General features: G+C 42.3%; 1 protein-coding gene across 1 annotated transcript in view; it reads right to left on the reverse strand.

Annotated features, from left to right (window-relative positions):
• The window catches only part of plcg2 (phospholipase C, gamma 2), a 45,938-nt gene that overhangs the window by 3,938 nt on the left and 27,924 nt on the right, over nucleotides 1-14,076 (reverse strand). The window contains exons 17-27 of the mRNA XM_086302099.1: nucleotides 13,869-14,038; nucleotides 11,390-11,590; nucleotides 10,531-10,653; nucleotides 10,061-10,241; nucleotides 9,358-9,426; nucleotides 9,149-9,258; nucleotides 6,708-6,804; nucleotides 6,541-6,613; nucleotides 6,119-6,291; nucleotides 5,112-5,214; nucleotides 2,449-2,652 (exon numbers count right to left, since the gene is read on the reverse strand). Coding sequence (XP_086158225.1) covers nucleotides 2,449-2,652; nucleotides 5,112-5,214; nucleotides 6,119-6,291; nucleotides 6,541-6,613; nucleotides 6,708-6,804; nucleotides 9,149-9,258; nucleotides 9,358-9,426; nucleotides 10,061-10,241; nucleotides 10,531-10,653; nucleotides 11,390-11,590; nucleotides 13,869-14,038 — 1,504 coding nt within the window. The remainder of the gene's footprint in view (nucleotides 1-2,448; nucleotides 2,653-5,111; nucleotides 5,215-6,118; nucleotides 6,292-6,540; nucleotides 6,614-6,707; nucleotides 6,805-9,148; nucleotides 9,259-9,357; nucleotides 9,427-10,060; nucleotides 10,242-10,530; nucleotides 10,654-11,389; nucleotides 11,591-13,868; nucleotides 14,039-14,076) is intronic.

Here is a 14,076-nt window from a genome sequence, read left to right on the forward strand (position 1 = left end):
TTAGTAATGTACAGATAGTGTATTTTCTCTTTACCGTGACTGTAACTAAGCTCAAAAGACAAAGACATAGTGTCTCTAAACACATAATATATGGGTTTATAAAGCTATTCATAGCCAAAATACTACATATAAGTGGAGTAATATACTGAAATAAGCTTTCAGATACTACAAATAGAAGATTTCTTGTATTAATGGGATGTTAAAACCCGGGAGAGCAGCCAAATGGCTTTTAGCTAGGCTTTAGCTTCAGCCAAGTGGAAGCTAAATTGGCTAGTCATTCATATGTAAATTGGGTTGTTACCTGGGAATTCTGGAGGGAGGGGAGTGGGGGTGTGTGATTGAGGGCGTGGGGGAGCTGCTAAAAGCTGTGCACTTCCTTTTGTGTTTCATCTTGATGCATTCTCAATCATCCAGGGAAACAAATCTCCAAAAGTCACCAACTTGGAGTGTTTCAGTTTGCCGTCTTAGGGAGAAATCAACACACATGGGTGTATGTCCTTTGTTGCTGAGATTTATTGATAAAAACAGTACAAAAAACCAACCATTTGTACACATATTTACAAATAATAATAAAAAGTGAGTGAGTACATTTCAACATTATACCAGTGGTCTGATTGATGCCACAATGGAGCAAATCGAGCAAAGACTGATAAGTTCGCTGCAATTTCCAGTGTGTGGGGATCATTTGTCACCAACTGCATCACGTGCTACAACCCTGGTCTACATATCACCGTTGATGAACAGCTTTTCCCATCAAAGACTCGGTGCTGTTTCCTGCAGAATATTGCAAGTAAACCTGACAAGTTTGGGATCAAGTTTTGGGTGGCTTGCGACCTAAAATCCAAGTACATTTGCAATGTCTTCCCATATCTTGGCAAGGACCCCAATCGTCCCACTGGGGAGAGACTTTCTGAAAATGTAGTAATGAGGCTGATGGAACCATTCCTAGACAAGGGCAGAAATGTTACCACGGACAATTTCTTCACATCGCTTTCACTTGCGCAAAAACTTCTTGGACGGAAAACCACCATCCTCGGCACAGTCAACAGGATTCGCAGGGAAATTCCTCAATCCACTAGACAGACAGATCGCAATGAATTCACCACTCAGGTATGTTGCAGGTCTTTTGTGGTTCTATGTTTATGTGTTTCATTGTGTGTAAAAGGGCTATGAAAATAACAATTTATCTTATTTCTTAGGTGTTTTCAACCTCTGCTGCCACGCTGACGGCGTATGTGGCCAAACGGAAGAAGACAGTCTATATTCTTAGCAGCATGCACAGCGTGGTTCAGACTGATAACACCACCAAAAGGAAGCCAAACACTGTCACCCTTTACAACAAAACAAAGTGTGGCGTGGATGTGATGGACCAGATGGTTCGGGAGTACACTGTCCGCAAAGGAACACAGCGCTGGCCAGTCGCCGTGTTTTACAACATGATTGACATGGCAGCACTGAATGCACATGTGCTGTATCAAGCATGCACCGGGACGAAGGAAAGACGGGTGGACTTCCTGGTGGAGCTTGCAAGAGAGTTGGCTCACTCTCATGTAGCTGCGAAGAAGGCAAGAAAAGAACAGTTGCCTTTGACACAACCCTCCACACCTAACCCTGGAAAAAGAGCCACGTGTCAGGTCAAACACAACTGCAAGAACAATCAGGCCACTGTGCGATGTGTTCACTGCTACAGATACACATGTGGTAAATGCAGACTACAGATACCATGGCAGTGCCAGGATTGTGAGTGATTGCTGAAAATGTTGAATTATTTGTAAATATGTGTACAAATGGTTGGTTTTTTGTACTGTTTTTATCAATAAATCTCAGCAACAAAGGACATACACCCATGTGTGTTGATTTCTCCCTAAGATGGCAAACTGAAACACTCCAAGTTGGTGACTTTTGGAGATTTATTTCCCTGGATGATTGAGAATGCATCAAGATGAAACACAAAAGGAAGTGCACAGCTTTTAGCAGCTCCCCCACGCCCTCAATCACACACCCCCACTCCCCTCCCTCCAGAATTCCCAGATAACGACCTAATTTACATATGAATGACTAGCCAATTTAGCTTCCACTTGGCTGAAGCTAAAGCCTAGCTAAAAGCCTACCAGCCATTTGGCTGCTCTCGGGTTTTATAGGTAGAAAGGTAGAAGCCTGGGGGATGCTAGTGTTAAATCCTCTATTATTTCCCATTTTCACACTTTTATTTCCTCAGACTTATTTATTTCTGCATTTTCACGTCCTTTCAATGTGCCGATCCTCGTGTTGCTCAACCTACAGGCGGAGGTTTATTCTAAATTTATAATTATATTCTGTCACAAATATTTTAGCGTGTTTTTGTACTTTGCTTCACTTGAATGTTTTCTTGTCATAAGAAGATAAATATAAAGCCCTCAAAACTGTCTCCTTTGTCCTCCGCTGTGTGATAAATGAGCACTGCTGTACCTGCTGTTTGGAAGTTGAGAGCCACCATGTGACAGCCGAGGGCCCACATCGGGTAAGGGTCGTAGTTTGAGGACTCGACGCGCTGGCCTTTCGGGTAGATACGACTCAGAGCTTTGCGGTTGTACTGCAGGAAGTCTTTGGTGCGGCTCTTCCCTGGAAGCTTGTTCTCCACGAAGGAGCGGACCTCCTTGTAGCTGTAACTGTCTGCAGAGCAGGAGAGAGGGGAGGAGTTCAGTGGTTCAGCCACCTCACCTTCGCTGCTTGCTAAGAGAGGGAGCTGACATTTAGTTAAAGTGAGCTAAACAAATTAACTGGATTTATTTCAGAGGGATGGTTGTTTGGGGACTAGACTGTGAAAGGATGCATGTCTAAACTGCATCTAAACCCCACCCTCTCACACATTTTCACTCAGACAGTCAGAAATATTATAATTCTGATCATTTATCAGCACAAATCCATATTTTTAGATCTTTGTATAAAAACAAAGCTGACAGTTGTGAGACTTTATCAGAGGTGGAAGCATCACAGCAGACGCTTTTCTGTGGAAGTAACTGAGAATAAAACAAAAACATGAAGCAGATTTTCCTGTTCTGGCTTTTTATAGCAGATAACCTTAAATATTCTGCAGTAGATCAAAAACAGAAGAAAACCATGAATCAACATATGAACATTACCTGATGCTGCTGAAGTGAAGCAGAGCAAAGTTACAGAGGTTGTATTAGAGACACGGCTGAGAGCAGTTTGGCATCATTTGTAAAAGTTTACATTTCTGGTCTTGAAGTACACAGAGACAGAAAGAGCTGCACAGGAAGTGTGATTTTATCGTGGTGGAAGCAAAAGTGCCAAAGTAAGAAGGACTAAATGATGTTGTTTATCAAACGAGAAGCATAGTTTTGATCTTCTTTTGCTGCTGGTTCAGTCAATTTTGATCAGAGAGTGACAAAAACCGCAACTGCACACTTTGTGTTTGCACAGTCTCAAGAACATCGGGCGAGTTAGTCCGCTGCCATATAAAAACTGTAATGGCCCTCGATTACTTGTCGATGTGCAATGCTGCTGAATAAGAGGAGCCAGAGAGCTGTCTCAGGCTGCTGTGTTATAATTCACTGTTCGGTGACTTTATTGATCCATTAAAGGTTTTAACTTAACCCAAAACACAGCAGCAAACATTTTCTCTCACTATTGATGTTGATCGGCTCCATAGGAATAAAATTTAACTGAATTTATCTGAACTGGATGTCATGCTCAACAAAAATGAGCAACAAGCACAGAACATTGAAGCTGGTCCATCAGATACAAATCCTGCTCACAGCAGCACATCTTACTGTTTTCCTTTCAGTAACCACACTCCACATGATAAGTGGTGGTCATCAAACGATGATTGTGGGTTTTGGGGCTCTAACCATGAGTGGCCGTGGCGTTGTTTCATGTGACTGTGCCCACTTCAAATCGGTCTTTTCCTGTTTTTGAAAGTAACACATTTAAAAATGAACCTAAATAGTATCAAATAAATGCTACACACAAGCTTCTTGCAAAACGAGTTTCAGGTACAACGCGATTAAATAAAGGTTTATAGACGCTTTCAGATTTAACTGCGTTTTTTCCCTTCAGATGCTTATTTGGTTTAGAAGCTGATATTGCAGATCTGTTATTTGGAAATGTCACCGAGTCATTCTGAACCTACAGAAATCAATTGTGGTGCGAATGTAGTTTTAGCATCTATTTCCAGATTGAGACAGTGCATCACAGGAAACCGTCTGTCTTTAGATCTTTCCTCTTGGTCACATCCTGTTTGTACAACAACCTGTGGCTGAACACGACGAGTTTCCTCAGCTCAAATAATTCCTCGGCTAGAAGGACTCATTTAAATCAATGTTAGAAACTGTGTAGTTACAGGAGTCACGGACGTGCATTTCAGGATGGGACCAGCTCTTGAGTAAAAGCATCTAAACGCTTTTGTGACTGCAATTATATTTTTAAAATTGTGTCATTGAAAGGAAGTTTAGACGCCAACTAACATAAAAAATAACATCTAAAAGTCAGAAATGAAGAAGAAGGTATCTGCTTATTCATTGAGACACCACAGAGACTGCACCTATAAAAGGTAAAAATGATACCTGATTGAAATTTGGCAGCTGGCCCCGTAAAGGTCACCTCCCTCTGTTTGCCGTGTGTGGCCTACATAACAGGCCCAGCACACCAAACACAGTAACCCCGATTAGCAGCGGTCAGGCACTTTTACAGCTATGAGCACCCTGTGGCACACCAAAGTCAATCAGTGACATTTACTAAACAGATGAGTTATCAATAAATCCACCGATCAGGACAATGTTGTTGCAAGCTAGACAGTTTGTCATTGCCGGCTTTAAACATGCTTTTTTAATCCTGCAAGGCTGGGTGTGAGTATTTGTGGTTTTATTTTACACTTTGTACAATAACTACGTTGCTTTTATAACTGGAGGTCTGGAGAAAAGCGATTCAAACACAAAGCTTGAATTCATCTTACTGTGACATGGAGTTACAAAGGTAACACCGCATTCACCAATGATTTCGATTCTTAACCTCAGATTAAATAAGTGAGGCAAGGTTTCATTTTAAAGCAGCGTGCAAAAGCTTCAAGCGCAGCCTGTCTGCATTAGACATGTGAGTTGACACGTATTTACCAAAGCGGTCCTTCTCTTTGCTGCGTGGCTGACAGTAGACCACCACCTCCGACATCTCCGTGGCGACCACTGCCTTCTTCTCCACTTCCACCTGTTGTTTCATCTGATATCGAACAGAAAAACAAGTCACTTCCTGTTTGCACTGTAATGTGGACAGACCACCTATGAATATAGACGCCGATGTGGTTTTGCATCTTGCACTTTGCTTCGGTCAATACACAACCTTCCCGTAAGCTCACACAGATGATGCTCTTTTACATCATTTCTTTGCAGTTATAGTTTCTTCAGTTATTAGTTTTTACATTAATTTTGTATATTTTTAAATGATTTCAAATTACAACAACATTTGTCTTAAATTGCCCTACATCGTATCTGTGGTATCAGATAAGATACCACATGATCCTCTGTGAGCAAGCACTTTGTGACGGTGGGAAAGAAGAACTCTCTTTTAACAGGAAGAGAGCACCAGTAGAACCAGCCCCACTGACTGAACGGAGCATTTTGTGTCTCACTGTAGCAGTTTTTGTCGTTGTAGTTGTTAGTAAGTAACTTTGTATTCACTTGTAGTCACTTTGTATCTCGTTTAAAGTCACATTCACACAAGCCTAGAGAACATTGGTTGACACCCCAGTTGCTAGGGACGGGTTGGTTGCAAAGATGCATACACTGCTGCACCAAAGACCTGCTTGTGATTGCTTTGGTCGCGGGCAGATTCCTCCCATCACCAGTGAGATTTGCATTGGTTGGTTTCAGCATTAAAGGCAGAACTTTGGATGCAAACGTTCTGTTTTGTGCTGCAGTTTTTCCAGTTTCACTAACGCTTGGTGGTTAGTTTCCAACTGTTTGCATACAAGTTGATGTCTTCCATGCAATCTACAGGCAACCATGGCAATCAGCAGGTGACCAAAGTCTGTGGTTGCTGCTGGTTTTGCTGCAACCTCCAGCAATCGCATCCCAACAGGTTTTATGATGAGGGCTCTGCTTCCACAGAAGCATATCGCACTCACCTGTTGATCCTTGCTGTACTGCTGGTTCGCCGTTCTCTGAATAATGTCCCATGCCACCTTGTACCATTCAAACAGCTCTTCCAGAGAACCTGCAGTCAAGTCAAACTGCAGACTGTCTTCATCCTGGTCCTGCAAGGTCACTGCGTGGGGCTTCCCGTATTTACCATTCTTCACTACAAAAAGGAAGACAGAGAGGCCCAGTGATGTTTGACTCCCAAACTTTGTGCAAACTTTGAGGAATCAGGATTTAGTCGACGTGTATACAAACCCTAACGCAGTAATGACACATTTAGTCCAAACTGAGTTAAAGCCACAGAAAAATGCTCAGGACTGAACTAAACTGGACGACGCTGCTGTGTAATGTATATTAACTGTGCTTTTCCATTGTGACTGTGTGACACACCAAGATAACGAGTACTCACAGTTTTGAATGTTGCATTTGGAGATGTCCACGACGCCCTGACATAGTTCACCTAGTGGGTTATCTTCCATTTCCTGTTTTAGCAGACATCACAAATAGAGTTCGTTTTCAGTCACTTTCCACACAGATACAGTACAGTTGAACTCTGACCTGACTTCTAATCTTTACCTGCACTCTGATGACAGGTTCGGTGTTGCTGGACACTGGCTCCACGTAGTTAGCAGGAAAGAATAACTGTAACTTGCCACCGTGGTCTCCTCTGCACCTGTAATGAGCAGAATGAGTCACTTCAGTTCAATTTAGTTTGATTTATATTGCACCAACTCACAACAACAGTCGCCTCAAGGTGCTTTATACTGTGAGGCAAAGAGCTTACAAAACCAGACGACCCCCCTATGAGCAAGCACTTTGGTGACCGTGGGAAGGGGAAAAAATCCCTTTTAACAGGAAGAAACCTCCAGCAGACTGAACAAGAAACACTCAGTGCATCACTCAGTGCTGTGCAGCGCAGCAAAGGGAGGATTGAGGGTCACCAGAGCCACAAGTAAGCCCGCAGTGTGAGAGGGAAGTGCTCTAATGGAGTGATACGGTACGACGAAGTCTTTAAGATAAGACGGGGCCTGAATATTCAAGACCTTGTATGTGATGAGAAGGATCTTACGTCACTCTGAGACAGGATGGTTCTAATTTTAGAGATACTGTGCAAGTGGAAGAAAGCAGTCCTACATATTTGTTTAATATGTGCAGTCTTAGAACATTGTGCTCTGTTAAGACAATAAGGTGCTAAGATCTTTAAAATATGATGGGCCCTGATCTTTCAAGCCTTTGTTTGTCAGGAGAAGAATTTTAAGTTCTGCATTCAACAGGGAACCAGTGAAGAAAAGCCAATATAGAAAATATATGGGCTCTATTTTTAGTCCCTGTCAGTATTTTGGAGCAACTAAAGGCTTTTCTGACAACCTTCAAAACAACATGAGAATAAAGGAATTACAGCAGTCCATGTAGCTCATGTCTGACACATAACTTCTGCGAGTGAGGAAGACTCATGAACGCATTGGAATCTGTCAGCTAAACACTATTCAAGCCAGCACAATACATTTTGATGATGTCTTCTACACTGTGTAATAATCAGTCAGCAGCATCAAATGCTGCACCGAGGACTCAGATCTAACAATAGAAGCACACAGACAAGTCCACTGTCAGAGGCCAGCAGAAGGAGATCGTTACTTAAAGATTGGTCTCTAATTACGAGACAGCTGCACCAAGAAATGGCTTTCTAATTATTTTATTACATCCACCCTGAAAGTCCGTTTGTATGTAGTCTGTTAATAAAGTCAAACTAATCAAATTTAAAAGCACTAACGGTAAGACGTGGAGTCTAACAGACTCAGAGTTCATTATTAAAGTTAGTTTAGAGCTCAGTAGGAGAGAAAGAGTCTAAATAATAAAGTTGCTGTCCTTAATGATACTTCTGTGTAAGTTGATGTGAAAAGTCCCGTGTTTGCAATTAGCCATGTTTATGTAAGGGTTACTGAGGGTTTGAAGTAACTGTTAGAATCATTTCATTGGTAAATTCAATCAAAAAAAACAACCCCCCACCCCCCCACACACACACACACACTATGAGATAAAGGAGAACAACAGCCTGATACCTGCAGGCCTGACAACAGGAGATGTGTCACTGCTGTAACACCTGTAACATTCAGCAGTTTCCTCATTGCTCTGACACACACAACAAAACTATTGACCACACTACACACTAACTACACACTAACTACACAAGATTTGCGCTAAACGTCGCAAATCTCTCACGTCTCAAACACGCCGTCACTCCTAAAACTTCCCCCTCCCTAAACATCTAAATGCCATGTTGCCATATCATTTTTTGATTGGTCGACATGGTACATTTTTCCACCAATAGGAAAGGGCAGGGGGAGGGGTTTGGTGTTGTTTTTGCTCTCACGCTTTCGAGCGTTTTCCTTATAAAACGCCGTTTTTACCGTTTCTTCCCGCAGTAAATATAACCAACGACAGTATTCAGGAAGAAAACCAAACATATACGAATGTGAATCGCATCATTGGCTGTGGGATAAGGCGGCATCGTTCTAATCCCATACGGGAGCAGCCAGTCACTCACTGACTAACACTGCAAAACAGAATTGTTAAAGTTTTAATTTTAATTTCAATTCAGGTCAGATTATTTTTGTGCGCAACACAGATTTTGTGCGCAGAGACCGTGCCAGCAGTGCACAATTGTGCACGCGCGCAGCTTAGGGGGAACATTGGTAAATACCACAAATAGACCAAATGCGCTACAATGAGACACAAAACATCTAAAACAGACACAACAAGAAAAAAAAGCACAAAAAGACAGAAATAAGAAGACACCAAGATGCCCAAAGAAATACACAAACTAGCTAAAAATCAACACAAAGTTGTTACATTAAGATACATCAGCAAAGACAAAAAGCCACTTCATGTCACTTCTAATTGGAGTCCGATCTCTACTGTTGAGGGCGGAGGGCCTTCTCCACATCTGTGTCACTAAATCAGTCCGTGGCCATGCCAACCACGTACATGCAAAGACACAAACTTGCGTGTGGACTCACCATCCATCAGCCTCTTTGGACACGTTGTGTATCAAAGCTCCTTGTTGAAAGCTCAGCTCATCTGGCCTCCTCGCCTGGTAGCTGTATAATGCCTTGACAGTATTTTTAGGCTAAAGGAGACAAACACATAGAATTGAGAACGTTAAAGGAACGATAATCAAAGAATACTCGACAACACACCACATGACCAAATCTGACTGCATACACACCAGCGAGGGCTCGATCTCATTGGGCTCCACATACGTCTTCACATCATATAAAGAGGCACAGTTCTTCTCCTGTGAAACACAGCGCACTGTTAGGAGGATATCATGACCTGACGCTGACCTGAAATGTTCTGTAGTAAACTGTACAGTAAATGTTCTGAGTTTAAAATGATAAACCTTCCTCAGACTGATCACCATGTATTTTGACACTGAGGAATTTACTGGCTTTGCCACAAACTTTCCTAATTTACAGTCAGAGACGAGCAGGAACTCTACAACTAACATGGCAGTAAATACAATAAGTGATCAAATACTGATTTTTGTTTCTCCTTTTATTTGTGTGTGTTTTGTTTTTTTTAGAAAATTCTATGGTAGCTCAGAGAGGACAAGCACAGTCTCCAGAGTCGCACGCAGTGAGGATGTAACACTGCAGACAAAGATGCAAGGTAATGAGTGTTTTATTCACACGATTCATAAAATACTGCAGAGACATGTTTGCTAACAGCCATTTACTCTTAGCTTGTCACGTCCGCAGCTGTTCCGTTGCATTATTGCAAAACCCAAAAACAGTGAGTTTCCTTGAGTTTTCTAGCTGTTAGTGTGTTTGAACTCTTGGGGCTACCATAATTACCTGTTTCTCAAGCGCAAATGATTCACTAGTTTCCACAAACTTATTGCAACAGTGGCAGAATCTCTTGAAACTCACTGTGCTGAAGCGGTCGACCAGCTCGGGCGTGACCGGGTAACGTAGCTTAATCTTGCGATACAGCGGTTTCTTCCTAAAGTAGTTGACCAGCTCCACGAGGCTCTCGAACTCCGTAGTGGTGCCCAGCAGATACATGTTGCCCTCCTTCTGGATGCGGCAGTGTTTCACCTTACCGTCACCTCTGAATGACAGAAGTTGATAACAAATAGTTATGTTTGCAGTACTAAACCCGTTATGCAGATGCTCACGGTGGCAGTGTGTTCTGGCTCTGTCACCCCGATCATCAGATTTAGGTTGGAAAACACACATTTTAGCCCAACTTTGTCACTAATGGATCAGTGTCTGAATTAATGGAAAGTTTTTATGGAGATTACAGTTACATAATGAGGGGTCATCAACTTTATTTCACCCTTTATGAAATGACACATTTCAGTGGAGACACATTTGTTGAATTTCCTTTGGCACGGTACCTGAATGTGATGGCAAAGGAGTCTGGTTCTCCTTCTCTCTGCCGGATGAGAAAGGCTCCATCTCTGGGAATCCTCATTAGGTAATCCTCTGCCTGACCTCTGCTCAGGTTACTGTAGAACCACCTGCTCCACACAAACACAAGGAGGGTTACACCCTTACACATTCACAACCACTAGCACTTTATATAGCCTCTGTAGAAATTATCCACATATCTCACTTATCTTAACTGCACTACTGTAAATGCTGTATAAATAATCATTCTGTACAATACGATCATTTTAATTCTACAACTGTTTATAACTTGCATAGTTCATATTTCTGTATAGTTTCATATTTAGAGCCTGTACATACTTATAGTGATAGGAAATTGTTAATGTATCTATCTCATGGCTAAAGCACTTCTGGATGGATGCAAACTGCATTTCGTTGCCTGGACTTGTGACATGTGCAATGACAATAAAGTTGAATTCTATTCTATTTATGCGGCATGTCTGTTTATCAGATGATGGCTTGGCTTTGACAGAAACAGGAGTTTTCTTTCTTCCATGCTCTTAAAAAAAAGGCTGAAAGAAGTGAGAGGGCAGTGACTACCCGTCCGTGGGTGTGCATGTGTGAAAGTGTGAAAGTGAGAAACAGAAGCTATGCATATGTGTGTGGGACTGAATGTGAGATGTAAGCTTAGCTACAGTAACACAACTAAAACTGGACATCGATGTGGAGCCCTGCATCAAACAAGGGTTTGGTTTTTTATTATAAGCTGAGAAGTTGAGAAATAACGAGTTAATCATTCACACCACACTGCAAAATGATTCAGCACCCTGTGATGTCTGTGATGCATTTTAGCACTGTGGAACAAACCCTTCTTGCAGATGTGAGTCGGGTTTTGGTACGGCATCGGTGAGGCGCAGCTCAAAGTCCTGGCAGCGCAGTGGGTTGTCTCTGTAGTGCTGGATCAGGGCGTACACGCTGGGAAAGTGCAGGTTTGCCGTCATGTAGAAGGAGGTGTGTCCGCCCTCTGTGACGGAGCGAATGCGACAGTGCTGCACCCTCCCGCTTCGCCTGAAACACGTGCAAACAAATGACCGAAATGATGACATCGACATCAAGCTTTCTTCTCCAGTGTAGCAGAAACATGAAGCTACCAAAGTGTTTACAGCTGACCTATTCAGCTTCTAACCCTAACTGAATTCAAATTGAACATATTCTAGTCCGAGTTTCCATTTGAGTTTAAACGTGTTTTCGGCCTTATTTTGATAGATGCAGTGAAGCCTGACAGGAGAGACATCCAACAAAGGGCTGAGGGTCGTATTGGAGCCCAGACCGGCTGCTTATCCCACCGAGCTGAACCGGCGCCCTCAGTTTGTATTTTCTGTTCAAAAGTGTAACGTTTGGATTACAGTTTTTATTTCGTTATTGTTCTACTGACCTTATTTCCTTATTAAATTACTGAGTCTGGTTTGTGTCTGGTTTCTGTTTACGTCGTGATTTTCTAGGAATGACTTCAGTCCGTTGTGTTTTTTGGTTCTTGTATTTGTAGTTATTTGTAGTTATCTCCTACGCGCTCCCTTTTCCATGTTCCTCCTCTAGAAGTTCATTCATGTTTCAGGGTTTCCTTGTTTCAGTTATGGCTATTGTTGGTTTCCTGTTGTCTCGTTGTCCTTAACAGTTTCATTTGTGTCTCCAAACTCCTGTGTTCAATCCCCACTACAGAGTGTGTGTGGGACGATCGTGGCTCAAGAGTTGGCAGTTCGTCTTGTAACCGGAAGGTTGCCGGTTCGAGCCCTGGCTCGGACAGTCTCAGTCGTTGTGTCCTTGGGCAAGACACTTCACCTAACGCCTACTGGTGATGGCCAGAGGGGCCGATGGCGCGATATGGCAGCCTCGCTTCTGTCAGGGCAGCTGTGGCTACAACTGTAGCTGCCTCCACCAGTGTGTGAATGAATAGTGGAATTGTACAGCGCTTTGAGGGTCTCGAAAAGCGCTATATAAATGCAATCCATTATTATTGTGTGTTTCCAGTCTTCCCCGTGGTCTCTGTTGGATGGTCTGTTTTCACTGCTGTGAGTTTTCCCTCATTATCCTCAAGCTGAGGAATTTTGTTGGAATTTCATTCCCTGGATTTTTCACCCTTTTGTTGGGTTTTTATAGACATTACCACCAGCTTTTCAACTACGCTCTCATTTTGTTCTTTCCTTTCCTCTCTGGTTTAAATTTAGGTGCAGCTTTAATGCAAACTGTGACACACCAGGAAGTAGACACTTTATTTTTACTCTTGGTTATGTATGATAGAGAGGATCTCTCCAGCATCATCTATCTAAGGCACACAGCTCTGGCTGTGAGCACAGAAGCCCCGCCCATTTGCTGTTCAAACCTTCCATTTGTGAAGCGCAGCCAATCAGCTAAAACTGCTTCTTTCACACAGAGGATGATTTCAGTGCCTTACATTAATGTCACATTACATTAAACTTTAAATTGAGGAAAGGTAGATTAAGTACAAGAATAAAAATAATAATAGATCCTTGTTGAACCACACAAATTGAACACAGCGTGAAGCTAAGCTCAGTTAGCTATCCTGGCAGCTGATATAGAGTGTGCCAGTTAAACTGCTTTAGCCTGCTAACAACTGCTGTTGCCTCTGCAAGCCGCTTTGAAACCCACCTCTGTGAAAGCGCATGGAAGGACAGGGATGTGTGATCTCACTGCTGGCAAACAAATTACTGCAGATAATCAACAATCCTATTTTAACTAAAGTGGGAAAATTTGAATTTTCTGTTTTTCATATTCCTTCATGTAAATGATGATTTTATTAGTGGAAATCATTTAGTGGGTAAGGTCATTAGTTATGTTGTATAAAGTCAATATTCCTATTCATCATTAATGAGCACAGAAACCTCGAGGAAGGTTGTTTAAGTGCAAAAACTACTGAACACAGATGCCTCCTATGAGCCCTAAACAGGAAGAAATTCTTCAGGCTTATCTTTATTGTGTATTTCAGTGTTTAGTTATTGTTGATTTACTGACTGTTTTATATAGTGCACATTTTTATATAATTTCTTAATATTTCTTAAAAATCCCACACAGCATCTGTGCTTTCCACCATGGAGTAGGAGATGTGATGGTCAGATAGTAGTATAGCACACACTACAAGACACATTCTCACAGCAGAGCAAACTTTACATTTTTCTGAGCCCCATTCTCAAATCTCTCGCCCTTCTCGTTTCCTATACTACATGACGCCAAGGTCCCACCCTTAGAAAGCGAACACAGAGGGGGAAGGACAAACAGAAATTAGTGCTGGTGTGTAAATCTGATGAAAAAAAAACATGGGACACTGTACCAGAAGGAGAGCGTATAGTCTGTAACGAAGGTATCGCTCTGTCGGACCAAGAAGGTGCCGTCTCGTCCGCTGGTCTCTTTGCAGTAATCTTGGATCAGCCGCTCGGCCATCTGCCTGCCTTCCTTCATGCGACCGTGGAACCACGGCTCCGAGCAGTGAAGGTCCTGATACTGAAACGTCACAAAAACAAAAGTTCTATCAACACTTT

Source organism: Aulonocara sp. 'chitande type north' Nkhata Bay, linkage group LG7, assembly GCF_057382095.1.
Source record: "Aulonocara sp. 'chitande type north' Nkhata Bay isolate Kocher_YH1m ecotype deep benthic linkage group LG7, A_spYH_male_GT1.1, whole genome shotgun sequence".
Classification (NCBI taxonomy): domain Eukaryota; kingdom Metazoa; phylum Chordata; class Actinopteri; order Cichliformes; family Cichlidae; genus Aulonocara; species Aulonocara sp. 'chitande type north' Nkhata Bay.